This window comes from Lepidochelys kempii, chromosome 6, assembly GCF_965140265.1.
Source record: "Lepidochelys kempii isolate rLepKem1 chromosome 6, rLepKem1.hap2, whole genome shotgun sequence".
NCBI classification, from domain to species: Eukaryota; Metazoa; Chordata; order Testudines; family Cheloniidae; genus Lepidochelys; species Lepidochelys kempii.
Window position 1 is genome coordinate 126,522,971 of NC_133261.1, and position 27,936 is coordinate 126,550,906.

A 27,936-nucleotide genomic window follows, 5' to 3' on the forward strand; every position below is an offset into this window, starting at 1 on the left:
TGTTGGTACTGCCTTCACATTGTGCGTAACTGCTTATTCGACAGGTTTCTCTGCTTATATTGCAGCTACCTCCCTTTTCTGGAAGACACTCCATGAGCTGAGAACATGCTGGGTGGCAGATGCCACTGCCCATAAGTTGCATAGTAACATTATGGGATGAGTAATAAAGCATGCAGAATACTGAGAATATGGCTCCCAGCATTTAAAAAAAAAGAAAAGAAAAGATGTATTATAAGCATTAGGAGAACTTCGTTACACTGGATTACAGCTGCTGGTAGCGCTCTTGTCAATTTTTGGAGTGACTGACAATGGATATAATGGAAACACTCACCTTGGAGGCTGAAAACTTCCTCCAGCTGATATTTACGTTCAAGATTTAAAAAAATTAAACAGTTCAGCCATTACCAAAACCAGCCACACAAATGTATCACCAGAATGGGTAGGAGTAGAAAGTGCAGGTGGCTGGAAAACAGTGACCCAGCGAAGTGCCTTTGAATTCTGTTGATTTGACCATGTTAGGAAGATATGAAGGTCTCACGGTGCATACTCAGGGGTATAGTTATGATTTAACAGCATTTAATCCATGTTCTAAGCAAAAGAATATTGCAGTGTGCAAGTCCAGCTATCTTAGCAGTATAGGGAACATGCACATCAAATGAGGCAATGCTCCGATGCAAAAACCCTGACTCTGACCTGATTATCTAGTGTGTGCAAGAGTCATGACTCACTCAATGCACATTGACTGGAACAATATACAGTCATTGAGTTTAAGGTAAAAAATGACCATTAGATCATGTAGTTTGACCTTTATAATTTCATCCCATTATTATATTAATCCTAGTAACTTGCTTGACTAAAGTAAAAGTTGAAATTTATGTGCATAGAATATATAGTTTATAAGGTTGTAGAAACTTGCAATAGGACAGGATGGCCATATAAAGGAAAACCAGGCGGAGGTTGGATTCTTAAATACCCAAGTCAGGAATGCCAGTATATTAAATCTTCACTCCACTCCACCTGTGGTTCTGAAGAAGGACACAGTCTAATTACCTGAACATCTAGTTATTTTTCTACCACCTTTATGGTGCTCAGTAAGGCAGGGCTCTAAAGGAACTATTTTTTCATTCACATCTTTTGTTTCATGGATCTGGTTGACATACAAGCAGATGGCACACAGAGTTGCAGAAAATGGAGAGGTGTCACTGATGAAATAAGCGGATAGGCGTTAAGATTGTGTGAAAAACCTTGGCAATTCTTGACTCGAATGCTTGAGAAAAATCAAGGTTGCACAGCTAAGTGTTTTTTAAACAGAATTTATTAATTTTAACCTTTTTGGAGGTGCATAGATCTTATCCTCAATGGCAGAGACACTCGCTGGTGTTTGAGTGAAACATCAGTGTTCCTCCATTCGGTCGACCAGGCTACAGTCTTGTAGTATGCTTTCACCACTACTTGTCCGAAGGTTCCCTTGTTTGATACAATACACGGGAAAGGCGTTGGAAATGAGTTGGAAGGCAATGGTTCTATTTTTAATTTTGTTACATCCACTATTGGCTGACTTAACTAAGTTTGCCAAAACCTTATACTGATTCCTGCTCGCTAACAGAAAGATTTCAGTCCTAGTATACATCAAGTTGAGATGGTGGTTTCCCCTTTGCTTAGTTTAATACATGACCCTTTTAATTTAATAATTTACTCTAACCAGATACCGTTATTAGATTAGCTTGCATTATACTAATGGAGGTTTTTAGATCAGTATTTCCTCTTCTCAAAGACTAACAAGAGGGCAGTCAGTGTATTCAAAGATAAATTGGTACCCAGTGGGGTTTTATCGTGAGGATAAAAAGTCAATGCTGTTCAGATAATTGAGGAGGTTTCAACTGCTAACAGCAGAAGGTATATAGAAGTTTGTAAAAACAGGATACATTTCCACTTTTTGTAGGTTTCTAAAAGTGGAGTAACTAAGCTGCAATATATACTTAGAACACAGTGAATTTTAGCAAACTTTTCTTTACTAAAGTCTCTTGTTATAAATTACACAAATAACTTTATAAACAAATCCCCCCAGCTTGCATTTTGTTTAAAGTAATAACTTTATATCATACAAATAAAGAAATTTCAAGTATGAAAAGTGCATTATTGCAATAATACCTCTTTGCAAGTCCAAAAATCTTGGTATAGAATAAAACTGTAAAGTGTAAAAAAGGAATAAAACAATCAGTGCCATCTATTCATTCAAGAAGTCCAACATATTAAAATGTTGCTGTGTGTGTGTTGCAGAGGCAGATTTACATCTGGAAGCAACATGTATTTGAAAAGAAGCTCTGGGTGTGTTCATTGTTTTGTGTTAATTTATCTTTTCTAGTTTTCTTCACTTCCACGTGCAGGGTTTCACAATCTCTAGGAATAGTGGTGCTCTACGTCACCCATTCTGTGCTGCTGCCACTTGCATATTTCCAAATTCTTCCTCATCCTCATGTGTTCGCTTCAAACTTCCTAAAAAAAAAATTCGAGAACATGCTTTAAGAAGTCAGTTATTATAAGCACCTATCATCATCAAGATCACAAGACAGTTTGCATTAGAAACTCAAATCTGCACACACTCAACCTTCCAAAACTTTCACCTTGTGGGGTGAAGCTTTCCTTTCTTGGTCTCTGACTAGTCTTCCTCCAACAAAGGCAACACTTTTCCCACCGTGAAACGTTCAAGTGCACTTTGTTACCGGACATGGCTACAGCAAACAGCTCAAATTCAGTTTTTGATAAAGTTAAAGAATTAAGCAACTGAAAAATCATATCTGAATACGTGCAGTGGGTGTGGGCTATTAAAGCCTCACTCTTCTGTCATCACGGCATGTGCTCCCTGCCTGGCCTGATCAGAGGCCACTGTTGGGACGTGAGGGAGGGAGACTAAAGGTAACATTTTAAAAGTGCCCAGTTCTCTCAATTGAAACACAGCAAAATCCTCCCTCCCAAGCAAAGCTGCCTTAGCTTTAGGCATGGAATATGCTCTGATTATTGGCTGCCCTCCCATCTGGATCTCCACGTAGCTCAGGGCTTTCAGCAGGTTCTGGGGATGCATGCCACAAAGCTACCCTTTCTCCAGTATATCGGGGAAGTGGAGCATTTTCAGTACTCCATCCTAAACATAAGATTGCAAGTAACTCCTATATACCAATTGAAGTCATTTTTCACCCAGAGAAACAGATGCACTGCACAGGTAAGCCTGACCATTGTTGCCAGTGGAAATCACTTCACAAAACCAAGCCACATAACTGTCCTTAGGAGACAAGAGAGTAGTTACAAAGAACAGAAGAGACTTCTTACCTGTAGTACCAGGTGGAACAGAGAGTGATCTCTCCAGCTGCAGTGGTGACATCGTCTGGATAGTTAATTTTGCTAGATAGATGGCTTCATATTCCTAAAAAAATAAGGACATATTGCTACTAGGTACACATGGACCTTTGCAAAGTAAGGAGACACTGGACTGTAAGTTAGAGAGAAAGCTGCTTAGGACAAAGGTTAGAGGAGGGTTTGTGGGAATGAAAACGTTTAGTAAACGAGTTATGCTTATTGGAACACATCCATCTTGTTAGCCCCATTTTTCTTTCTTGTGGCAGTTAGTGTTCAAACTGAGACAGTCGGGGCAGGGTGGAGGAAAGAGATGGCATCCACCTAACAGTAGCTGCACGAAGTGGGTATTCACCCACGAAAGCTCATGCTCCAATACGCCTGTTAGTCTATAAGGTGCCACAGGACTCTTTGCCGCTTTTACAGATCCAGACTAACAAGGCTACCCCTCTGATGCTCGCACTCAAAGAGGAGAAAAAGATTGCATAAACACAGGTTCTCAAGGAAGGATGTTTCGGGAAAAGGAGGCAGTGTTGCTCCAGGGAGGGGACTGGACTATAAAGCAACTGAACTGTCAATATAGGACAACTGCAGTGATTTTAGACAGGGGCGCAATTGCATAGGGCTGTGAAGATGAAGACAAGGTATTATTTTACTGCAAACAAATGCCACAAATTTAGAAATAAGATGACTGCACAAGGAGAGGCTTCCTATAAATAAGATACTGTAAAAATAAAACTAAATAAATTGTCTCACCACCAGGCAGCCAAGTGGATGACTGACAACTATTACAAGCCCATTTCAGCAGATCACCCCAGGCTTCCCAGCCATTTACGCAAAAGACCTATTTAAAGCTGGTGGTAAATCTATTTAAAGCTGGTGGTATAGGGATGTCAAACCTTACTACTGAGCTATTTTCTGTTCTCCGATATGATGCCAATAAATGGAGTGATTGTGGACCACGGTATCTGCTTTGAAGTTCTCCCGTCTGCCGACTAACCAGTAGTTAAGAAGCCCTAAGATGATGTATGAAATAACAGATTTTCATTTCTTACTGATGTCTGAAGTTGCTTTTTTCAAAGTTTGATTCTGGTAACTGATTAAAGTGACAGCTCTCTTCTCCCCCACCCTCCATAATTCCAGATAAACAAGTGTCAGAGTATGCTAACAAACATTCTAATTAGATTAATTTTAAACCACTTGAGAAACACTGATTTTTAGTTGCATAAGAATATACATAACTGGCGGGAAAGGAAGCCATGTGATTTAAGTTATAACCAGGAAAAAATGTTACCTGAAGTTGATGGACAAATCCAGCATTAGGATTAATACAGAATCTTCTTTCTTGAACATAAGTAAATGCATCCCTTAACAAGAAAAAAGATCTCTGCACTCATCTCTTTGGACTGACAAAATAAATACAGCTAGACCAGTCTATTGCTACTGGCTCTAAATTCTTAGGGGGAAACACTTTTCTTTAAAAGACCATTAGAACTAGCCCTTCTGTACCTGGACTAGCTTGGGGGTGTAGGAGAAGGTGGCTTTAGGCTCCCCCTTGCCTAAGGCCACAAGGTTGGTCTCAAGGCACAGCGTTAGGACATCTCTAAACTGCACTGGGTGGCAGAGGCCCCAAGGGACTATTACAGCTGGTAAGAACATGGGCATTGCCACACTGGAACAGACTAGTGATCCATCTAGTCCAGTATCCTGTCTCTACCCGCTTCAGAGAAAGCTGAAAGCAACCCTGAAGCAGGCAATTGGGATAATCTGCCCAAAGGGAAAAGTCTCCTCTCAACCCCCAAGAGTTAAAGGTTGACTTCAGCCCTAAAGCCACAGAGTGTATGTCTCTTTGAAAATTCTTTATAATACTACTAAGTTAAATCATTACTTTACATTTACAATTAAGTACTTGGTTGGGAAGGCAGCAGTTATCTTAAACTGCAAATGGACCAATGTCCCATAAGTATATTTTAAATTAAACTTTTAATTTCTACGGATAACTTAAGACAACTAAATTCCAAATCAGTTTAAATGTACTTTTCTTACCTGTACTTCACCCCAAATGTTTCCATAATGTATGCAATAACTAAGGCAGCACTGAAAAGAAACAAACTATTTAGAAAAAAAAACATATTGCATATAAAAAACAAAAGAAAAAAGGGAAAGGTTCCTACCTTCTAGAAATCCCTGCATTTCCATGGACAAGAACTTTTCCTGAGAGGACAGAGAATACCTTGTATAGATGTTTGTGTGTGTGTGTATATATATATATATATACACACACACACACACATATATACACACACTTGTATAAAAATTATTCTCTCCCAAGTTTACCAGCTTTTCACCTTAAACACATCTATGCAACAGCAAGGTATTTGCTTAAGAATAATAGGTTAGTGTCTTACAAATGTTGTTTTACTTCACTCTAGATCACTAATTGGGATCCTGTTAGCACGGATCCTTGTAGAGGAGCAAGGCCCTATATTTAAAAACAAAAATCCAAGCACATGAATCTGTATTAATTTCCAGAACACAATCAAATCTGCAGTGGACACACTGCTCTAGGAATAGATTGGTTAACCAAGTTTGGGTGGAAGGGAGGGAGAATAGTTTGTATTGGGCCTATATTAAAATGCAGTGTTAAGACTAATTCCACTACCAGGTTCATGAGCACGCAAAATGACAAGCGCCAGTCAGCCAAAAAACCCAAACATTTGGGAAATCCCCACTTTGGTACTTGTCAGTTACAAGTATTTAAGCCCAGATACACACAACTAAACAAGTGGATTTTTAAAGCTTCGTAACAAACTATTAGGATATTAGGTAAATCAAAGAAAAAGTGAATCCAAGCTTACCTCCAGTTTGTAAACTTCCATCAATAAATTCTTTAGTCTATAGGGAAAAGAGTGAGCTGGTTATATGAAGACATGCAGTTCCAACTAGAGCTGTAAATACTAACACCGTTTTTACATTTAAAAACTGAAGAGTTTTCACACCAAACATCATTAGTCAATATGTAAAGATTCACGATTTTACATGCTAAATATGTCACTTAACTGTTCTACATACAAATTAGGGTTTTTTTTTTAATGAGAATTTTGAAATACAAAGAAAAGTTTTGGTGGACAGTTATTTGAGAGCTACCTGAAGAGATTTAATTAATTATCAGAAATTAAACACATTTTAGTTAAGCATTACCATGAACAAAGTTTGTTATTTATAATCCCACCATGATCCCAAGATACTTCATGACAATTCGATGCAAACAGCCTATGCTATCGAAGTGAACAGATGAAAAGCAAAATACCCAACAGAAATATAATCTGGGTCAAAATAAAGTACTTATGAAGAATTACATTGATGTCGGTATATCTACTGTAAAAAGCCACCTTTTAAAATCTCTTGTGTAGGTTTCTATTAATCAACCAACAACATGGGATTTGTGGTCTAAAGAGCTCTCTGGACCAACACCAATATGAGATGGTCAAATAGTGCTGGCTCTTCCTTGTTTCCAGCTGCTGCTCAAGCCCCCAGTCTCTTAACTGCATAGAAGAGCCCAGTAACCTTCAAAAGCAGCTGGAAATGAGACATCTCTTTTTTGGGTCATAGCTACATAGGAGAGCAAACAAGAGCCATCCTGAATGTCTACAGCCATATCCAGAGTAAAACAGTTACAAGGAACAGGGCAGAAAAGAGGACAAGGCAGCAGAGCAGCACGTGCAGGGGAATGGGGAGAAGGCAAGTAGCTGCAAAGTAGTACATTGGATTAATGATTAGGAAGGGGGTGGCTATTATGTGGTCCACACTATGAAAACACTAGGACTACTGTAAGATGCAAGACCAGATGTGATTTCGCTCCCTCACAATTTAATTTGGGGGGAATTCCCATACAATGCTTCAATTCTCTCAAAAACAAACAATCCAAAGTGTACAAATTGAGATTCAGCATTTCTGTAACCACATTTTTCTGTTTAATGTTCCAGAGTGTAACTAGATATTTAAATGATTGATTTTTTTATTATGAATATTGCATTTTAAGTCCTTTAAAGTAGTTTAAGATATGCTACCAGAAAATGAATTTAAATTTTGCACCATTCAGTTTCCTTTCATTTTTTAAGCTGACCTGTACTAACATTTGCTGTAAGGAAAAAAATATAGGGTTGATTCTTAGAAACCGAGCTTTTCCAAAATATCTAGTAATTCTGGGTACACATCTTAGGATACTTTAAATGGGCCTGCTTTTCCGAAAGAGATGAGCACCCACTGAAAATCAAGCGCTAATAATAAAATAATAATAATAATACCACCACCACCACCTATCTCTTATATAGTACTATTCATCAGCAGATCTTAAAGGTCAGTATCATTGTCCCAGTTCCGCAGATGGGGAAACTGAGGCACAGAGAGGCAAACTGACCTGATCAAGGTCAATAAGGAGGACAGTGGCAGAGCCAGGAATAGAATCCATTATAAGATGTTTCAAGTTAAGCACTGAAAAACTGCAACACCCAAAATTACTAGTCACTTTGGAAAATCTGACTATGAACTGCTCCATCCACAATCCACTCAAACTGACAGACCAAGATACTTACCGTAGGGAAAAATCGTATTATATTTTCAACTGGATTATCTGCAATATCCAAGACTAAATACCTGAAATTAAAACAGTTACTGTAAGCATAAAACAGTCTTACATATTGCCTTTTCTTTAATGGGTACAGTAAATCTGGAAGATAGCTTTGCTGCAATGTCATTCAGAAAACTGCATAAGATGTTGTACAATGCCATATAAAAGAGCTAGCCTCATTTTCCTGTCTCAATTCCAGGACTACAGAGAATGCAGCACCCTTGTAGGCCGTTAAAAGGTTCTGACTGAATCTGAAGGATCCTATCCAGTTCTCAGCTGGAAGGATGAGATCCAAAATGCAGTGCAAAACCGCTAAGGAATCAGAGATGCAGAGGACCACGCTGGGTATGAATTTATATATAATGGAACTGAACCACTATTCCATATTTCCAGTATTATCAAGATGTTAAATTGTACTGAACTCTCTTCTGGGGGCCTGTGTGCCACAAGTAGGCTGCATATATTGTCTTTGAATCTGTTATTGCAACAGTGTTTCAACTTACTAAAACAAACTATAACCAGAACTGACAGATCAGTAATTGGAAGACAGTTGGAGACTATTTGTGTATTTGTTTGGTATACCACAAAGTACTTTGTGGCATGGTGAGACAAATACACATTTTAGAGAATATCTGACACACCCTTGTTTATTTTAGTGTGACATTTTTCAAACAATTAATATGAACATAACACGATTACTTGAGAGGACCATGCTAGCAATAAGGAAAACACCTTTAAAAATCCCATTAAATATAATTAAAGCATAGCTTTTCAAAATAAGATCTTCAATATTGTTTTATTTTTCAGAATGCTGCTATGTTAATTGCTTACCTAAATAATTGTTGGAAGTTTGGTTTAATAAAATTTGCTTCAATATTTTGCCGTATGCATATCACATGGGTTATTCCATGTTTTTGAAGTATAGGTAGCTGCAAAAGATAAGAATTTAGGTAAACTTTTTAAAGAACACGTATGTTTTTTATTGTAGCATATTAAGAGTTATAATGAAAAATGACATGCTATCCTTAAAATATGATCTATGTGAAATGTTAGATTGGGGTTATCAGGCAAGTATATAAAAAGTTAATACATTTAAGACTAGACCTCCAATAGTCAGATAAAGAGAAGAACTGTTTTATCAAATGTAGGGTTATATGGAGAATGCTCCTGGCAGCAGGGATAAAAAAGCATCAAGCAGAGAGGGGGTTTAAAAAAATGGTTTCCCCACCCCCAACACACCCTTCAACTCCTTGAAATCTCTCTCAAGTTCATGTGCCATGTGGTAATATTATTGCTAACACTGAATCTTGATGGAACCAGTCCATAACAGGCGAGAAATTATATTTCTAAACTATATGATGTAATTTTGCAAACTTTTTTTCTGCCTCTGGGATATGTTAAAATTGAACCACTTAGTTCACACTACATAAATATTATATTGACTGATCTGATTTATGGTTTAACACTAACAGAGAAATAACTCTCAGTGGCACAATATCCATTGTCTGAACAAAGTACAGAGGAGCATTCACAGAAATATCTGCTTGCCACAATCTATGTAAAGTTCTTTTAAAAGAAGTCAATCTATAAATTCAGATTTTGTTAATTATGGTGAAATCACTAATAAATTCTCATCACCTTCAGGGGAAGTCACTGAAAAATTGTTTATACAATCTAGTATTACAGATTCTTTTGTCTGGAGTGAGTAGCGTAGTTGTATACGGCAGAGGCAAGTGAATAAATCACTGTAGCTGAGTTCAGGGTCTGACTTCAGGAGTTAACATCGTAGGCATGTGATTTCATGAGACTCAGCTTTCATTTGTTTAAAAATAAGTTTTGTGCTCTCCTGATTGTCAAGAAAAGCTCAAAAATATGAACTGGGTGCAACAGATACAAAGATGTCTACCTGAGTCCGCAGACAGCTTGAAATAACAGCTGAGAGGTGTGAACTGAACTGCCCCAAGTATCAGAATGGGGTGCCAATTCCAAGACTCACTGCTCTGGGAGGAGTGGGGCCACAGCACAGGGGCACAGGCCAAGGAACCTCATGTCATAATGTGCCTGTAACCCCAGATTACCTTCATCCTGCCCGAGTTAACACATTTTTTTGAGTTTGCAAATCTGACAAACCATAGCAGGTAATATAAGAAACTCCTTGCCTGAGGAGGTTGTGAAGGCTAGGACTATAACAGGGTTTAAAAAAAGAACTGGATAAATTCATGGAGGTTAAGTCCATTAATGGCTATTAGCCAGGACGGGCAAGGAATGGTGTCCCTAGCCGCTGTTTGTCAGAGGGTGGAGATGGATGGCAGGAGAGAGATCACTAGGTCACTACCTGTTAGGTTCACTCCTTCTGGGGCACCTGGCATTGGCCACTGTTGGTAGACAGGATACTGGGCTGGATGGACCTTTGGTCTGACCCAGTATGGCCTTTCTTATGACAATACGTTATTCATACTGAGTTGTTGTAGCTGTACTGGTCCCAGGGTATTAGAAAGACAAGCTGGGTGAGGTAATATCTTATTGGACCAACTTCTGTTGATGAGAGAGACAAGCTTTCAAACTACACAGGCTCTTCCTTGGGTCTAGGAAAGGTAGTCAGTGTCAGCTAAATACAAGGTGGAACAGACAGTTTATCATAAGTTAGCACATATTCTAAAAGGGATGATTAACAGTCCACTCCACCTTGAACGGTCCCTTGGAATATATGCTAACTTCTTATGCTACACTATCTGTTCGACCATGTATTTAGCTGTGAGACAGGGTATACCTACACAGCAAAGAAACACCTGCAGCTGGGCCGTGAGGGGCTGTTTCATTGCTGTGTAGAGTTTTGGGCTCAGGCTGAATTGTGTGGTGGGAGGGTTCCAGAGCTCAAGCTTCAGCCTGAGCCAAGAAGTCTACACAGCAATGAAGCAGCCAGAGCCCCGCAAGCCTGAGTCAGATGGCATGGGCTAGCCACAGGGTTTTCTTTGCTGTGTAGGCGTATCCCCTGAGTACTTTCCCCAGACCTGAGGAAGAGCTCTGTGTAGCTCGAAAGTAGAAGATGGTCCAATAAAAGATAATTACCTCATTTATCTTGCCTCATTTATACTGAGCTCATATATGAAAGACTTCAGAGAGTTGTGTAAACATTAACGATATGCAATTTACTTTTTCACAATAACTATGTTAAAGTGACAGGTTTCAGAGTAACAGCCATGTTAGTCTGTATTCGCAAAAAGAAAAGGAGTACTTGTGGCACCTTAGAGACTAACCAAGCTCACGAAAGCTTATGCTCAAATAAATTGGTTAGTCTCTAAGGTGCCACAAGTACTCCTTTTTTCTTTATGTTAAAGTGCAAAAAGCAATTTTGCCAGAACTTTACTTAGAAGAGAATATTCTGAAAAACGTACCTTGCTTTTCATAGCTGAAGAATATGGGCCTAAAAATAAACCAGGTAAAATTTCCTACGGGGGAAAAAAAAACATTAAACATCAACTCAAAAAACTTAGTTAAAAATGCATTGGGCTCTCAACTCCAACTGTGGCCATGGAAACAAGTAATTTATCATGTTGTGAGGGACATGTTATCAAGTGTCATTTATAACAGGACTAGGAAAAAAAGTTTTGTAAAGTAAAAGAAATGTGATCCATAAAAAGAGACTCTTATTTTTGAAAGAGAAATCAAATCCTTTATATGGACAAAGTTCAAGTTAGATTGCCGCACCTTATCTAGCCCTCATTTAATTAGTGGGTTTCAGTGGAATTGTGAGCTGGCATGAAGGCAAGTCATCTTAGGTATTCCAAAAGCTCACTTATGTTCAGTTTACATAAATTATTTCACTTTATATGATAGTTAGGAACAAATGATTAATTTGTATCCAGTTATACTCCCTCCATTCAATCTCACTTTCAGGCATGTCCAAAGAGCTTTATTTTATGCAAGGATTTGGCTGAAAGGTCATGGTACTAACACTTAAATTCCCCAAACGCTGCTATTTGAGAACACCTGCTTCTGAATGAATTTAAGTCAGAAGCAAAGTTCTAGTCTATTTGTAGTTCCCATGCTCTAAAACATACATGAAGACAGAAAACTGTATATTTCAGGCGTTGAGAGAGAGAGAACAAGATTCCCAATTAATAGTGTTTTTTAAATTTACGTTTGCAATACTGATCCCAGACACCCTTCATTCTAGACTGTCCTCTCCTCATTCCTCTTCCCCCATTAAAAAAATCCCTAGCTTCATACTTAAACCTCCAATAGAACACAGCACATGTCCAGCAAAAGAGATTGCTAGCATCCTCCTGCTATATATTGTAACTACTCTATGCTAGCCACTAGGGGTGGGGAATTCAAGAACAATGTAGCATGCACCCTCCCCAGGAGGCATATCTGCTGCAAAACTGCCAGCCTGCTATCTAAGAGCCTGAGGTTAGTTTTGAACTCAAGTCTTTCATTTGGCAACTCCACGTACTTACTGAATGAGCCACTGGGCTTTGGCTCAAACGAACAAATTAGGGTGTCATACCTGCATCTCTCTTCTCATGGGATAGGTCCAATCCTTTAAAAAATAAAATAAAATATATATATACATACACACACACACACAATAGGGAATGTGCAAAAAAAGCTAGCAACCAAAACAAACAAGCACATTGTGAAATAGTCTGTTTGCTGGAAAATGGATTTTCTAAATTAAGCCAGCTGCCTGCCATTTCATAATCTTCTACTAAACGCATCTTGGGTCAAAATAAACTGCCAGAGCAAAGAAAGTTGGACTAATTAGCAGAATTCCAACCAAAGGGAAGAGTGAAATTAAAACTTTTCATGATGAGTGGATCAAGCCTAACCTGTGTCTAAACAGTTTTCTGCATTAGCCCTGGGGGATACAAAATTCTGGTAAAGGCGATGTTTCTATGGCTATAACATAGGCAAAGGTACACATCAACAGGAATCTTGCAGGTAACACCATATAATCCATCACTTGATATTAGCTTTGCCAATTCCAGAAACTTACTCTGCAGTGGAATTGGCAAACTGTGTTAATATGGAGTAAGCCACAAAAAAGTCATTTCCATTTTTCTTTATCCTAGACAATTGTACGGGTTTGTATGCACACCTCCTTGCATCAAGCCAGAAGGACCTGAATATTCCTTTTAGTTAGTGTGTATCAGATTCCTGCACCATCACAACCCCTTCCAAGTTTTGTTGTGGGGATGCATTTCTGCCAGTGCAAGGTCACTACAGCCTGCCATGGCTCATTTTGTACCATCCCCTCAATCCACCTGCACATTCCAGATGCTGGAACCAGCATTCCAATCTCCCCCCACCCCGTTTTTTTTGTGCCTTACAGAACAACTGCCAGAGCTAAGTTTTAAAACCTATCAACACAGTCTGTCCAACTCCTATTCTTTTCCTCCCTGACAATCCAATATCCCTTCCTGCTGTTCACTCATTCATTCCCTATCCCATGTGAATTATCTCCTGCTCTCCAATACTTTAGGGGTTAATCAGGATCAGGCCCCGCCCCCCATGGTAGGTATTCTACCAACACAAAGAATTTACAATCTAAAAAGGCAATGGGGGGGGAGGGCAAATGAATAAAACATATATGCAAAGAGAACAGGGTGATAAGCACACCTGCTTAGTTTGCCACAGTGTGTGTATATTTACATAAGCTTTCCTCAATCCGCCTTCCATGGAGGCGCTAATAGTTCCTTTGTTAAAATTTATACAAACTCTTCCCATTTGCCCTTCCAGGGCTCTGCCAATATCCCTTTTCCCCTTCCCACCACCCCTTTGGAAAATTAATAGGTTATATAAAAAGACATACTTATTGGACAACTGCTGACCATGCCTTTAATGTGTCAGGGTTACAGTAGCAGTTTATATTGCAAGGAAAGAATTACGGAATGTAACCCCTAGATTTCAGAAGTGGGAGCAGTAGCTTCAGGTCCCAAAATCGCAGTATGGCCAATTCAAGGAATTTGGGGGAGCCATAAATACTGTTAACAACGTAATATATCGCTTCCCTCACTTAGATACATGTCTTAAAACAAAAATAGGTACTCAGTGAGGCTTTACAGACTAAATGATATTTAGTAGGGATTATATGGGATTTGGGTATCAGAGTAAAAAATTTTCCCTAAGCCCCTGGATTGCGGAATTGAATCTGAGACAGCATTTGAGGAAAGTTCAATTCAAATTAAAATATGGAACCACATTTTAAGAAAAATTCTCCCTATTACTGTGTGAAAAGACTACACAAACAAGGAAAATGGATTGCAGTGAAACTGATTACACAGAAAACACTGCCAAATGCACAAAGTAAATACATTAGTCAACTTTTAAAAAGTTATCTTCCATTTACACTAATCATGTGTTACTTGTAATAGAAGGTACATTCTATGAGATAAATGTGATTTTTAGTTGATTGTGTCCTTTGTTTTGAATGTCTGGTGATCATCTTAAGGATTTCTTCTTATTTACACAAAAAGGTGGGTTTTGTCCACGGAAAAAGAAAATCAGTCCTACTGCTTTGAAAGTCTGCCTGAATATAACTGATTGTACTAGTCTTATATTTGTTTGGAAATGAAATCTGAAGAGAGTTTATTATAGTACTTTGGATAGTTAGAAGCGTGTGACGAAGTGTGGACATATTGATAGCCAGTATCTTTCCTTTGATACCTAGGCAGATTGAAAAGAACCTCCCCTTTTAAAAATGTGTCTACACACACATTTGCACTAGTTTCATTAAACCAGTGAAAGCCCTGTGTGTATTCTTATCTCAGTTTAATTTAAACATGGTTGTAATCAATTTAAGCTAATCTGAAATAAACCTGATTGAAACCAAAATGAGAACATCCACAAAGGCTTTCATTTTGATCTAATTATCCATATAGACAAGGCCTATGATTTATGTATGCTTTTGGTGTCCTGTACCTGTTGTACAAACACACTTGTGTGTTTTGATAAACAGTGTTTAGTTGCTTTGTATTGTTAAATTTAGAAGACACAGTCTTAACCTAAAATATGGTGAAAATGCACACAGAGTGCATAATCTTGTTCGAAGTTTGGTCTGAAGGATTACAGCATTAAATATACAATCAATTATATTCAGGCAAGACTGAGTCCTACTGCTTTCTCATTTTCTTTTCCTAGGGACAACACACACCTTTTTGTGTAAATACTTAAACAGAGCATAAACAAGAAAGCTGGCACAAATCATAATAGGGGCCAAATGCTGCAGCAGAAAATGTAGTTGTGCAAGAAAAGCAGGCAGCAATTAGCAATACACAGTCCAGGGAAAGAAAAATAGGGATGACCTGAAGGTATTCCGAATGAAGAAAAATGTCACAGTGTGCTCTCCAGACATCAGTCTCCAATGTCTCTGGGAAGTCTTAAGGGTACAAAAGCCATTCTCTACTGGGATCTCTTTTGGACAGTAGGTATCAGAAAGATGCTCTCTCAGATTAAGTGCCTTCTTTACCCGAAAGCACACGATTAGTTACTAAAAGATTCTAACATAAAGTGCAAGAATTATTCTGGTGGTTTCATGATAGCTCTCCAGCGCTTTTGCACTCAACAACAGATTATTCCGTTACCGTACAGAAAGTATATGAAAAAATCCGTGTCTGTAGATTAAGCCCTGGCAGATGTCTCACACCAAAGAATTCATCCCACCATCACTATTTTCTCCAGAGTGACAATGCTCTGTGCATATTGCCTGAGATACACAGCAGACAAACAATAGTAAGCATCTCCTTACAGATCAGACAGAACGTGGGAATTTTGTTACGAAAACAAACTCTACTAAGACATGCCAACTGGATACAGTAATACGGCTAAGCTTTGTTAACCATTTTGTAGATTATATCCACGCAGTGAATGTAACTCAGCAGCAGATTAAATGGTTCCTATGGTCTGTAAATCACCAAGCTGAAGAGTGCCATGTAAAAGGTGATCAAGAAAAGCCTTACAAAGCGGTATTGTTCATCTATAACCAGCTATCCCAAACTGGATTGTGGCTCAGAGGCACAGCTGTTCAGAGAGAATGTAGGGGGACTGCAGGAGTTGTGAAAGAACTAAAAGGAATACACAGCATAAATCCTGCACTTGTGTGTCCCCAAGAACCCCAGCTAATGGCTCAGTGTAGAGTGCAAAATGTGAGGGAGTTTTAAACAGTGTGTGGTGTTTGCCTGCATTTACCTTCTATGAAACAGCACATACTCCATTACAAAAATCACGTATGACAAAGTGCAAATACTCACATGCGTGCACGCACCATGACAATGCGTCACTGAAATGGTACATGTTTGCTTTGATAGCTAAGGCCTATGAGTGCATACAACCACACTGCACGTGATTCAGTCTTTACTGGAGCTCGGCTCTGGCTGAGGAGCAAGCAATCCATGAAGATTAATCTTTTCTGGTCCTGTTGAGGTCAAAAAATTGTGCCTGCTCATGATTATGGTCAGTAGCATAGGTGGCCTGTGAAACACTTTGTATTCTGGATGAGAGGCACAAGCTCCAAAAAGTGGTGGAAAACCTGGTGTTTCATGTAATAAGCCAACCTTGTATTTAAGCATTAACTACGAGAGAGAATGTGTGTTCTGAAGCAAGGGATGGCTATTAACACACAAGCTGGGACACTGACTTCTATATTTAATATTAATAACCGGAGAACTGTTGGACAAACTCTCTTTGCCTGTGTGAGGAACAAGTTTGGCCAAGTTGTAGGCGAGGGGTCCGGGGACAGTCAGGGACAGGGAACGAGTGGATAGGGAAGGAGTCCCGGGGGGGCCGTCAGGGGCCGAGAAGCAGGGGTGATCGGATATGGGTCGGGCCACACCTGGCTGTTTGGGGAAGCACAGCCTCCCCTAACCAGCGCTCCATACCATTTCAGAAACCCGATGTAGCCCTCAGGCCAAAAAGTTTGACTACCCCTGCTATACAGTAACCTCCTACTACTGGATCAATGGAGACTAAATAAGTGTCCTGAGGTCCATCTAGGACTATAACTACAACCAAGTCAGAAAATCTGGTTATATTACAGTTGTCCCCCTGACTAGGTTACAGTTTGCAGTGTGGATGGGTCTGTTACTCACAACCAGATGGGAGCCTTGGGCATGTCAAAGGCTTTAGTCCAATTATAGGAGAGAGTTAAGTCTTATCCTGTCCACATTCTAAAATGTAACAAGTCTTATTTTGACTATATTTATGGTGGGTATGGGCCATTAGGGGAAAGTCCCCTGCTCCACAACAGTCTGACTTCATTGCTACTATCTCAGTTTATCCTTGATATCATGGTCTAGGGATCCACAAAAGTACATAAGTCATTGCAATGCTCCCTATACAACACATGGGGGAAATAGATGCCTAAGAAAGGGATCCACACAAGCCAGGATGCTAGGCAGTTGCCTACCTAAGCTAGCCAATGGGAGATGCCAATGAGACAGGGATGTGTCCTAAGCCTCACTTCTCTCTCAGACTTAGGTGCTTAAGTCCATGCTGCAAGCGAGACACCTCTCTCTTCTTGCAATTCACAGCCACGAAACCTCTCCTGCAGTCTGGTGCCTACACCATTTCTTTCCAGAGCAGCTGCGGCACAAGCCTAACTCCACACAAAATGGTTGGGGAAAGGAGGTGGCAGACTCCCTTTTAACCTTTAGCTCACTGGTTAGGGTACTCACCCAATATGTGGGAGATGCCAGTTTACTTCCTCTCTCTACCTGACGAGTGGGGTTTGAACTTTCAGGGACATGCCCTACCTACTGGACTGTGGAGTCATTCTCACTCTCTCTCTTTGGCCCTATGAATAATTATTTAATACAAAATGGACAGCTTCAAGAAGAGAGATAGAGAGCCACATCAGAATATTCCACAATCCAGTGGTTAGGGAACAGTTCTCAATTTCCTATCTCCCTCCAAATTCAATGAATTTGAACAGCAGGAGGGAAACCTGATTTACTTTGCTCTAATTCCCTCATTTCATTTTCTACTATTAGTTTGTTCTGACAGTTTTAGCATCTTGTCCTCCCACCACAACTCTCCATGGTTGTGGGTTTGTTCTTTCACTTACATCCTCTAATTCTTTCCCCCTGTACTTATCTTGAAATCTTTCTTCTCTCATTAGCTAATCACTTTTTCCATAAAACATTGTGATATCGTGCATTAAGGGCCATATATAAAACTTAAATTGGTTGTGCTGATGGCACTTCTAAATAGGAGTGCAAAATACAACTGCCAAAAGGCCATAAAACGCATTAATAAAGTGATGATTGAACATCCAATTATATGAATTTCATCTAGTCTGATTCTTAGTTTTGCCATTAATCAGATATACACAGTTAGGCTGCTGAAAATATATTCAAGAGAAAGGTCTGAATATTACTGACAACCACCTTTTCTGTCACTGTAAAATGTGCTACTTTAATCTCCATTTCCTACCAGGGATTGAAATTCTTAGTAGCCACAAAAAGGAGCTGCCCTAGGGTAGTACCAAGCAGGTACAAATAGGCTTTCTATAAGGAATGGAGCTGGGCAAGAGAAGGTGTCGAACACAACTTCCACACAGATCTTTCTAAGGATGGTTAAACAGGATTTGACTCTAGTGCATCCATGCGCTGCTAAGAGGCACATCCACAGAAGCAGCATTTGACAATAAGCTTCTAACAGTTTGTTTTCTGTAGATAAATCAACTATTTTTGCAGAGTACTTCTCCAGTGCAGCATATAAACTGCCATACAAATATTTTAACCTTTGAAAATACAGAGTGAATGCCAAAGCAGAGGTGGGAAGCAAGTTAATTGACTACGAAGACAATGGGGAATGGATAGGAAAATAAGGCTAAACAACAGGGAAATTCATGGGGCAGGAAGCAGACAGAACAGAAACAGGTAAAGATAACTGAAGAGAAAGAGGGAACACACAGAGGAAAGAGAAAGTGTGCTAGTGGGCTAGCACGTCCTTTCAAGAAACAGGAAAAGAGTAAACAAAGAAAATTAAGACAAGGGAAACTAGAAAGAAAATGGAAAAATGTCCATAAGGGAAGGAGAGATGGCAAGAACAAATACTTTGTTTTGTGTGCTATTTTCTCCACCTTGTTGCATTAGTCTGGAAGAAATCCCATAACAATTTACAAACACTAACTTGGAACCATTAGATTACATCAATGCAATATTCTATTAACAACAGATGATGGAGGGTGAAGGCAGAGCGCTGCCTCTCACTGTTAGGCACGATCGGAGTAGAATTTTTGTTTTTTTCAACAGGATGAAAATAGGGGTCTTGCCTACTCTATTGTCTGGATGACTTTGAGAACCCATGAACATCTAGTAGGATAACACCACAAATATTAAGGAAGTGAACACATTTGCAACTGGCACCGGGGAAGGGATTTTTTTTACTAAGATTGTTTAAAACTGTTTTTATTTACATCTAATTAGGAAAAAGGTTGAGTTTTTACTGGACTGTAGTTAGAAAATGCACCTCTTGTAAACGGAGCACATTGATTTGGACAGTGATGAGACAATAAACATGGAGCCTCACAATGTCATTTTTACAATTACTTTTCAGATTAGGCCATGCTCCTGGAAGCTGCTGCATGCAAGTAAACCTCTGTGGCTGTTGGGATTCCCACTGACTTCAATAGAGCTCCACAGAGGTGCAGGGTCTAAACCAGTGGTCACCAATCGGTCGATTGCAATCTCTGGTTTCGCAGCATGGCTGCCACTAAGGCAGGCTCCCTGCCTACCCCAGCCCCACACCACTCCCGGAGGTGGCCAGCATGGCCCTTGGGGCAGGGATCTCCCTCTGCACTCTGCTCCTGCCTGCAAGCACCGCCCCCACAGCTCCCATTGGCTGGGGGAGCTGCGGGGGCGGTGCTTGCAGAGAGGGGCAGTGCACAGAGCCACATGCCCCCCCGGCCTTTCCCCCGGGGCAGCAGCAGCAGCAAACTGGCCCCTTCCAAGACTCGTATGGGGCTGGTGTAGGCAGGGAGCCTGCCTCAGTCTTGCTGTGCCCGCTGCCGACTGGGAGCCGCTGGAGGTCAGTGCTACCCAGCAAGAGGCCGTACCCCAAACCGCACCCTGAGCCCCCTCCCAGAGCCAACACCCCAAACCCCACCTGTACCCCAACCCCCAGCCCTGAGCCCCGCCTGGAGCCAGCACCCCATACCCCCTCCTGCACCCCAGCTCTGACCTCCCCGAGCCACTCTGCCCCAGCCCTGACCCCCCCAGAGCCAGCACCCTGTACCCCAATACACTGCCCCAGCCCAGAGCCCCCTCCTGCACCCAAATTCCTTCCTAGAGCTTGCACCCGTCACCATCTCCTGCACCCCAAACCCCTGCCCCAGGCTCAGCCCAGAGCCCCCTCCCACACTGCAAACTGCTCGGCCCCAGCCCCAACCCCAGCCTGCTGAAAGTGAGTGAGGGTGGGGGAGAGCAAGTGACGGGGGGAGATGAGTGAGCACGGTGGGGTTTTGGGGCAGGGTAGATCCTGGGTTGCCCGTAGATTAAAAAAGTATGAGAGGATTATCAGCTTCTGCAGCTGTGAAATGCTCCCCCTTTGACATATGTATTTTGGCAACATCCTGCGAAATCAGGCTCAAGATTTGTTTTCTTTTTAATTTGTATCCTTTGCTAGCATCATGTAGCATTTCTTTTAAGTCTTTGCTCTGTCTGATTTTTATTTGGGTATGCTGATCATACATTTTAACAGAAAAACCCTTTTTAAGTGCCCACAGACCAGCAGGTATTAAAGTTTGTATTAAGAGGGGTTTTGCTGGGTTTCATTTTACAGTAATCTATAGCTCATGTAAAAGTGAAAGCTTAAGAAAATGTTCCCAGTTTTTCTTATATTTTTAAATGTTTATACAGAATAGTTGTAATCCATCTGGGCAAAACAGACAGATTACAAAGTTTTAAACCACAGACAACTGACACAAAATTAGTGTTGCTATGAATGTTTACCACTGTCAAACACTTGTTTGCCAAACAAAATGAGTCCTCCCAATTATTTTTATATGGAATAATATAATAGACGAAAGCAATAACTAGTATGCAAAATACACCAAGACAGTGGTTCTCATCCAGGGTACATGGGGGTATGCACAGGTCTTCCAGGGGTACATCAATTCATCTAGATATTTGCCTACTTTTACAACAGCCTACATAAAAAGCACTAACGAAGTCAGTACAAACTAAAATTTCATACAATGACTTGTTTATATTGCTCTATATACTATACACTGAAATGTAAGCACAATATTTATATTCCAATTGATTTATTATATAGTTATATGGTAAAAATGAGAAAGTAAGCAATTTTTCAGTACTAGTGTGCTGTGACACTTTTGTACTTTGACGTCTGATTTTGTAAGCAAGTAGTTTTTAAGTCAGGTGAAACTTGGGGGTACACAAGACAAATCAGACTCCTGAAATGGATACAGTAGTCTGGAAAGGTTGAGAGCCACTGCACCAAGAGACTGAACTCCGCATTAAGAATGTTTACTTTAGGCACCTGCATCCAAATACTGAACTATAATCCAAACTCTAAAAATTACGACTACAAAATGGAAATTTTAAATCCTTAGCTCTTTTTTTCTTCAAACTAAAATATTTTAGCAGTAATTACCACTGCAAGTATGTTTAAGGGTCTCCAATTACATAAATCCTGCTTTTTTCTACATTTCTGGCAAACACCGATTATCTTTGTCTCTCGAAATTACGATTTTTCTTTATTTATTCCTTCCTTTATTCACCATCAGTTATTACACCTGGGCTCTGGGGAACAGTGTATTAACTACTGCTGTAGAACCAGCAGAGGAAACATGTGTACAAAACATAGCTCCTAAATGAGTGTTTTTTATTTTAATTTCTCAGCATCTGAGCAGAGGGTTTTCTCCAAAAGGTTTTAAGAATTTAAAGCAGTAATAATCAAATTGTTAAAGCGGGATGAACTTTGGATCTAGGGTACTTGACAATGTGCCTTTAAGGTACAGGAATGTAGAAAAAGTTATACCAATTTTTCCCCTTGTGTAGCTTCTGCAGTTTTTCATGGAATTTGGCAAGCAATAATTAGAAGATGTAGGCTAATTATTTGAGGTTTTGGGGGATGGGGTTTGAAAGAGAATGAGAAATTAAGGTTTAAAATGATTTTGGAGCATGTAAAATCATTATTCAGAAGGCTTTGACATGTTCAATATTACTGATCCATAATAAAACAAATGCTTATAATTGTTAATACACATTCACAGCATCTACCAGATGCGCTTTGCCAGAACTGTGATATATTTCTAGTATGTATCAAGATGCACAAAATATAGATAAAGACATTCTCCATAGGAATCTCGATGGCTCTGTGAGCTGGAAATATGGGTTCAATTTCTAATCAGATTACAAGTGGAAAACAGTAAAGAAGTGGTCTCATCCAAGACCTTATTGGCTCATGTCACAAAATTGCACAATTTAGCATTACTGCAGTCCGTGCATCAGCATGGAACAGTGGAGATAATGCAAGTCAGGACTGATGTATGCTGGCAGAAATGTGTGGCAGAAGCTTGATGACAGCACCTGCCTGCCTTCATTATGTCTACCTGGAGACGTGACTGAGCTCCTCCTTTGCATGAGCACTAAATTCATTCAATTAAAGTAAATACAAAGAAAAATTAGAAAACGTGAGCCACCCCAGTAATGGCTCTGTGTGTTCATATGGGAGAGCCAATAATTATTTCCAGTCCCTGAGAAGGTAGCAGACTACAAATGCTGCTGAGGCATGATGAACTTAACCTCACCCCAGCAGGTAAGGGTAAATGCTGCCTTGGGTTTCTTAATGCAAGCCTTCAAGCTCAGTGGTTCTCAACCAGAGGAGCAGCGAGCAGATTTCAGGGAGTCCGCCAAGCAGGGCCAGCATTAGACTCACTAGGCCCAGGGCAGAAAGCCAAAGCCCCACTACGTGGGACTGAAATCCTTGGGGCTGCAGCTGAAGCCTGAGCAATGTACCTTTACGGGGCCCCCTGTTTCATGGGGACCCAGGCAATTGCCCTGCTTGCTACCCCTGAATGCTGGCCCTGGCTTTTATATGCAGAAAACCAGTTCTTGGGCACAATTGGGCTATGGAGTTTTTATTGCATGTTGGGGGCAGGCCTCAGAAAGAAAAAGATTGAGAACCCCTGTTCTAGCTAATTGAAGGGTGGCACTGATGAGCTCTGAAAGGCATCTTTATCCAAGGCTAGTAGCTGCAATATGCAGCCTGAAAAGGTCGTCCCAAATAAATCAACTGGCCTGTTCATTTTTACTCTTGGATATTATGCAGAGAGAAATGAACTCGAATAGGAAATTTTACATTACAAAAAGTAGTACCCACTGTGACTTAGGGTGAAGATACTGATGCTCCTATCAGATGACATTCCCAACATTCTTGATCATTTTTAAACTGTGATATTTTATGACAGGTTTCAGAGTAACAACCGTGTTAGTCTGTATTCGCAAAAAGAAAAGGAGTACTTGTGGCACCTTAGAGACTAACCAATTTATTTGAGCATGAGCTTTCGTGAGCTACAGCTCACTTCATGAAGTGAGCTGTAGCTCACGAAAGCTCATGCTCAAATAAATTGGTTAGTCTCTAAGGTGCCACAAGTACTCCTTTTCTTTTTGATATTTTATGGTTACTTAATCTACCACACTAGTCTTAGGTATTACAGGAGTCTCAACAGTTGTGTATTGTTATACTACTTGTACTAATCTACCTTCTTGTGGCAGTGTATAAGAGACGAAGTTTCAGCTTTCACTGATTTTATTTTATTTTTGTGGATTGGACAATTTTAATTTACTTCATTTGCTTCTCCAAAGCACATTTTAAGCACTGGACTTTATAGCATCATAAGTGATTTTAGGTTTCTCCTTGTCAGTTTGCTTTAGTTTTATAAAGATATTTTCTAACATCAGTGGTATTACAATCTTTACGCCTCCCTACAAATGGGGATTGAAGGGATGCAAGTTAGACACAATTTACATTTTGTAAAAACATTTACAAGACCTGTGATCAATAGAAGTGTTTTCACAGTTTAAAAAAATATTTCCAACTTTTTTCCTGTCACATTTACAGCCCTAACATTATGGTATTATGTTAATGTCTGAGAACTATGAGGGATTAGTCTGTTTTCATTATCTGCACTGAAAAATGCGAACAGTGAGAAGTAAAATAGATTTATAATTTCAGTTTTAAGGAACTAAAATCGCTGTAACATTAACAATGATATTTATTTTCAAAATAGGTTTACCCCAGTGTCCTTTTAAACTATGCTAGCTAAAACTGAAGTTTAAAATGTCATCAACCACAATTCTGGTTAACTACTTCTGGACACAGCTGTAGGTAGCATGCATGAGTGCTCCGAAGTGGGCAGATATTTTGTTTAAACAAACAGATATACTACTGACTACCCTGCAGGGGTTGTGAACACAACTTTTAACTTGAGTTCAGATACAAACCATATTATAACTGTGTTTGAGAACGTGTCTAAAATTTTAGAGAGTTACCAGACCTAGTAGGGAAAGTACATTAAAGAAATAGTACCAAAACAAGAAAACAGATATAGTAAATTAGGTATTGCAAATAGCTTACCATAATACAAAACAAGCAAGCAACAATAATTCCCATCAATATGGATGTAATAATTGAAAGCATCTGTGAAGTATGCAGCAATTTATAAAACTGTCAAGATTTTGGACACTGTCAACATCCAACCATAAATGCAGTGGCATTTTGTGTTCCCCATATGTCGGGCCCTAAAAATTTCATGGCGTGAAAAACGCATCGCGACAGTGAAATCTGGTCTTTTGTGTACTTTTACCCTGTACTATACAGATTTCACAGGTGAGACAAGTGTTTCTCAAACTGGGGGTCCTGATCCAAAAGAGGGTTGTGAGAGGAGGAGTCGCAAGGTTATTATAGGGGGGTTGTGATATTGCCACCCTTACTTCTGCTCTGTCTTCAGAGCTGGATGGCCAGAGAGGGGTAGCTGCCAACCCAGCGACCACGCAGCACCCTGACTTTCGTGCTGCGGCTGGTGGTGGTGCCTTCAGTGCTGGGCTCCTGGCCAGCAGGTGCCACTCTCCTGTCACCCAGATTTGAAAGCAACATCGTCACCAGCACAGAAGTAATAGTGACACTATCACAAACCCCCTACAATAATCATACAACACCCCCTGCCCCCAAACAACCCCCTTTTGGGTCAGGACTCCTACAGTTGCAACACCAGGAAATTTCAGATTTAAATATCTGAAGTCATGAAATTTATGATTTTTAAAATCCCATGACTGTAAAAATGGCCAAAATGGACTGTGAATTTGGTAGGGCCCTATCCATACGACACTATCAAAAGGGGCACACTTGTGCCTGTTTGAAACATATGAAAACACATTACCCCTAGCCAAGACTGGCACTATAGATTTAAGCGAAGTTCAGAAATCAAACACCAAACTGATCTCGCTCTTTTGACACCACACCAGGAGTAGTTTTGTCTTAGCCGATATTGCCACCTGTCTTAAACTGCAGGGCAGTCACAGCTCTTGAACACTAGAAGTATTTCCTCAACAAAGGATCACCCAGTGCTCCAAACTGTTTCTACTATATCTCAGTTAGTAACCACCACATATCTGGAGAGGGGGATTTCCAGGTGACCCAGCCCCCTTCAATTTCTAAGAAGTGAGGTAGCAGTCAACTGTCCTGCAGCCCACGCTATCAAATCAGGGGCAACCTTACAGGCAGGTGGAGACAGCAGCTGGTGGAAAGTCCCTCGTGAATCCCACAGAGGAGAGAAGGCGTTAGAGTCAGTGGCAGGCTGGGGTGCCAGGCGGGTGCCTGGGGGGGGCGGGGTGCCAGGCGGGTGCCTGGGGGGGGCGGGGGTGCCTGGGGGGGGTGCCAGGCGGGTGCCGGGGGGGGCGGGGGTGCCTGGGGGGGTGCCGGGGGGCAGGTCGGACCTTGGGGGCAGGTCTATTCAGTAGCAAGCGGCAGAGGGCTCAGCAGCGACCCTCACAGAAGTTACTCATCAGGAGGCACGGGAGGGAGGGTCCCTAGGCACCCTGTGGGGACCTGGGGGCTGCCCCACCCGCTGGCTTGAAGGGGGTTCAATGGTCCAGCGCCCCCGTAGGGGGAAGGGGGGCCTGAGCGGAGATGCCAGGGGCAGGCAGAGGATGGGGGTGACGGGGCCCCCCGGGGGGGCAGGAGGCCCCCGTGAGGAAGCGGGGGAGGGGGGGCTGTCCCGGAGGCGGTAGGGCCGCGTAGGACCGTGGCGGGGCAGGCCGGGGCACACAAGGCCTATGCCGGGGCCGGGAAGGGGGGCGCCGATCCGGCGGCGCTCGGGCCCCTCAGGCGGAGCGGGAGCGGGGCCGGGGCGGGGGGAGGGGACGCCCCAGGCCCGAGCGCGCGGCCGGGCCGCTCACCTCGGAGTCCTCCTTGGCCTGCGGCAGCGCCGGGAAGGCCGGCCGGGCGAGCTCCATGGCCGGGCGCACTGCGGGCGGCGCGGCGCGGCTACTCGGGCACCGGGCCCGCGGGCCCCGCCACGGCAGGAGGGGAAGGCGGCGGCGGCGGCGCGCTCAGCGGCTCGCACCCGGCCGCCATGCTGCTTCCCTCCCGCGGCCGCCGCTCCCCGCCAGCCCCCCGGGCGCCGCTCCAGCAGCGCCCTCGCCCCGCCCCCCCGCGAGCCCGAGGGGCGGGGTCCGGGCGCGTCAGAGCCTGGGGGCGGGGCCCTGCCGCCTCAGAACCCGGGGGCGGGGTCTCGCTCGCTAAAAGCTAGGGGGCGGGGCCTCACTTAGTCAGAACTCGGGGGCGGGGCCTCTCTCGGCAAGAAGAGGTCGGGGGCGGGGCCGCCCTTGGTCAGAACTCGAGGGCGGGGCCTCTCTCGGTAAGAAGAGGTGGGGGCGGGGCCTTGGCCGGAGCCCGGGCCGCCCTTGGTCAGAACTCGGGGGCGGGGCCTCTCTCGGCAAGAAGAGGTCGGGGGCGGGGCCGCCCTTGGTCAGAACTCGAGGGCGGGGCCTCTCTCGGTAAGAAGAGGTGGGGGCGGGGCCTTGGCCGGAGCCCGGGCCGCCCTTGGTCAGAACTCGGGGGCGGGGCCTCTCTCGGCAAGAAGAGGTCGGGGGCGGGGCCGCCCTTGGTCAGAACTCGGGGGCGGGGCCTCTCTCGGTAAGAAGAGGTGGGGGCGGGGCCTTGGCCGGAGCCCGGGGGCGGGCCCAGCGAGCTCCGGTTCCGCGCCGCGCCCTCTGCTGGCTCGGTCCAGCCCCTTGCGCTTCGCAGGTGCGCGGGGCTCAGGCGGGCACCGGCCGCGCCCCGGGAAGAGGCTGGGCTGGGCGGTCCCTGGTTGTGCCCAGCGCCCGGGGATGGGGGGGAAGCGCTTACGCCAGGCCCAGGAGGACCCGGCTTGGCTTGGCCTCTCCTCCCGCCCCTGGGCGCTGCAGCCTCCTGCTGCACCGGGACCGGGCTCTGTCCCTCCACCCTGCAGCCCCTGCGAGGACCCGCTCCGGTGCAGCCTGGCTTGCTGAGAGCTAGGGGTGCTGCACAGATGTCGCTGATCCTCCTTCCGCCCCGACACCCGGCCCCAGGTAACCTACACTGCCCTCTCGGGCCAGCTTTCACCTCCCCTCCTGTCCTGCTGCTCTAACCTGCCACTTGCTGCGGTGACTTTCTCTCTTGATCTCCCTCCTGCCCCCTCTCGTCCCCTCCCTCCTCCCACGCTCTCCCAATACAAATGTGCGTTAGGTTCTCCCAGCTTAAAGAGCCCACTTGCCTCTCCAACTCCTGTCCCTCCTGCCTTTCATCTCTAACCTCATTGATCAAACTGTCTAGAGGGCTGGCTGGCTGGACTTTCTCCACTCCAAGCCGGCTTCCACCCCTGGCAGTCCATTGAAACTTTAATGACTTCTTTCCCCTGCTAAAGCTCAGAGCTGCCCTCTCTCATTATTTATGTTGCAGTAGCA

The 27,936-nt window shown here is 42.6% G+C and overlaps 1 protein-coding gene across 3 annotated transcripts; it reads right to left on the minus strand.

Annotated features, from left to right (window-relative positions):
* Positions 1–1,297: 1,297 nt before the first annotated feature.
* Positions 1,298–26,647, minus strand: STYX (serine/threonine/tyrosine interacting protein). 3 transcript variants are annotated; one of them, XR_012159615.1, is made up of 12 exons: positions 26,407–26,647; positions 12,492–12,524; positions 11,377–11,430; positions 8,813–8,910; positions 7,947–8,007; positions 6,210–6,246; positions 5,526–5,565; positions 5,398–5,448; positions 4,646–4,718; positions 3,328–3,421; positions 2,152–2,496; positions 1,298–1,467 (listed from the first exon to the last, which is right to left on the minus strand). XR_012159615.1 is itself a non-coding variant. In XM_073350115.1 (11 exons), the coding sequence occupies exons 1-11, from the start codon at positions 26,461–26,463 to the stop codon at positions 2,423–2,425; spliced, it is 672 nt and encodes a 223-aa protein (XP_073206216.1). In that variant the 5' UTR covers positions 26,464–26,647; the 3' UTR covers positions 1,298–2,422. The 3 variants fall into 3 exon arrangements, 2 of the variants coding, with proteins under 2 accessions (XP_073206216.1, XP_073206217.1); XM_073350115.1 differs by having other exon boundaries at positions 1,298–2,496; XM_073350116.1 differs by lacking the exon at positions 12,492–12,524 and having other exon boundaries at positions 1,298–2,496.
* Between the last annotated feature and the right edge of the window lie 1,289 nt (positions 26,648–27,936).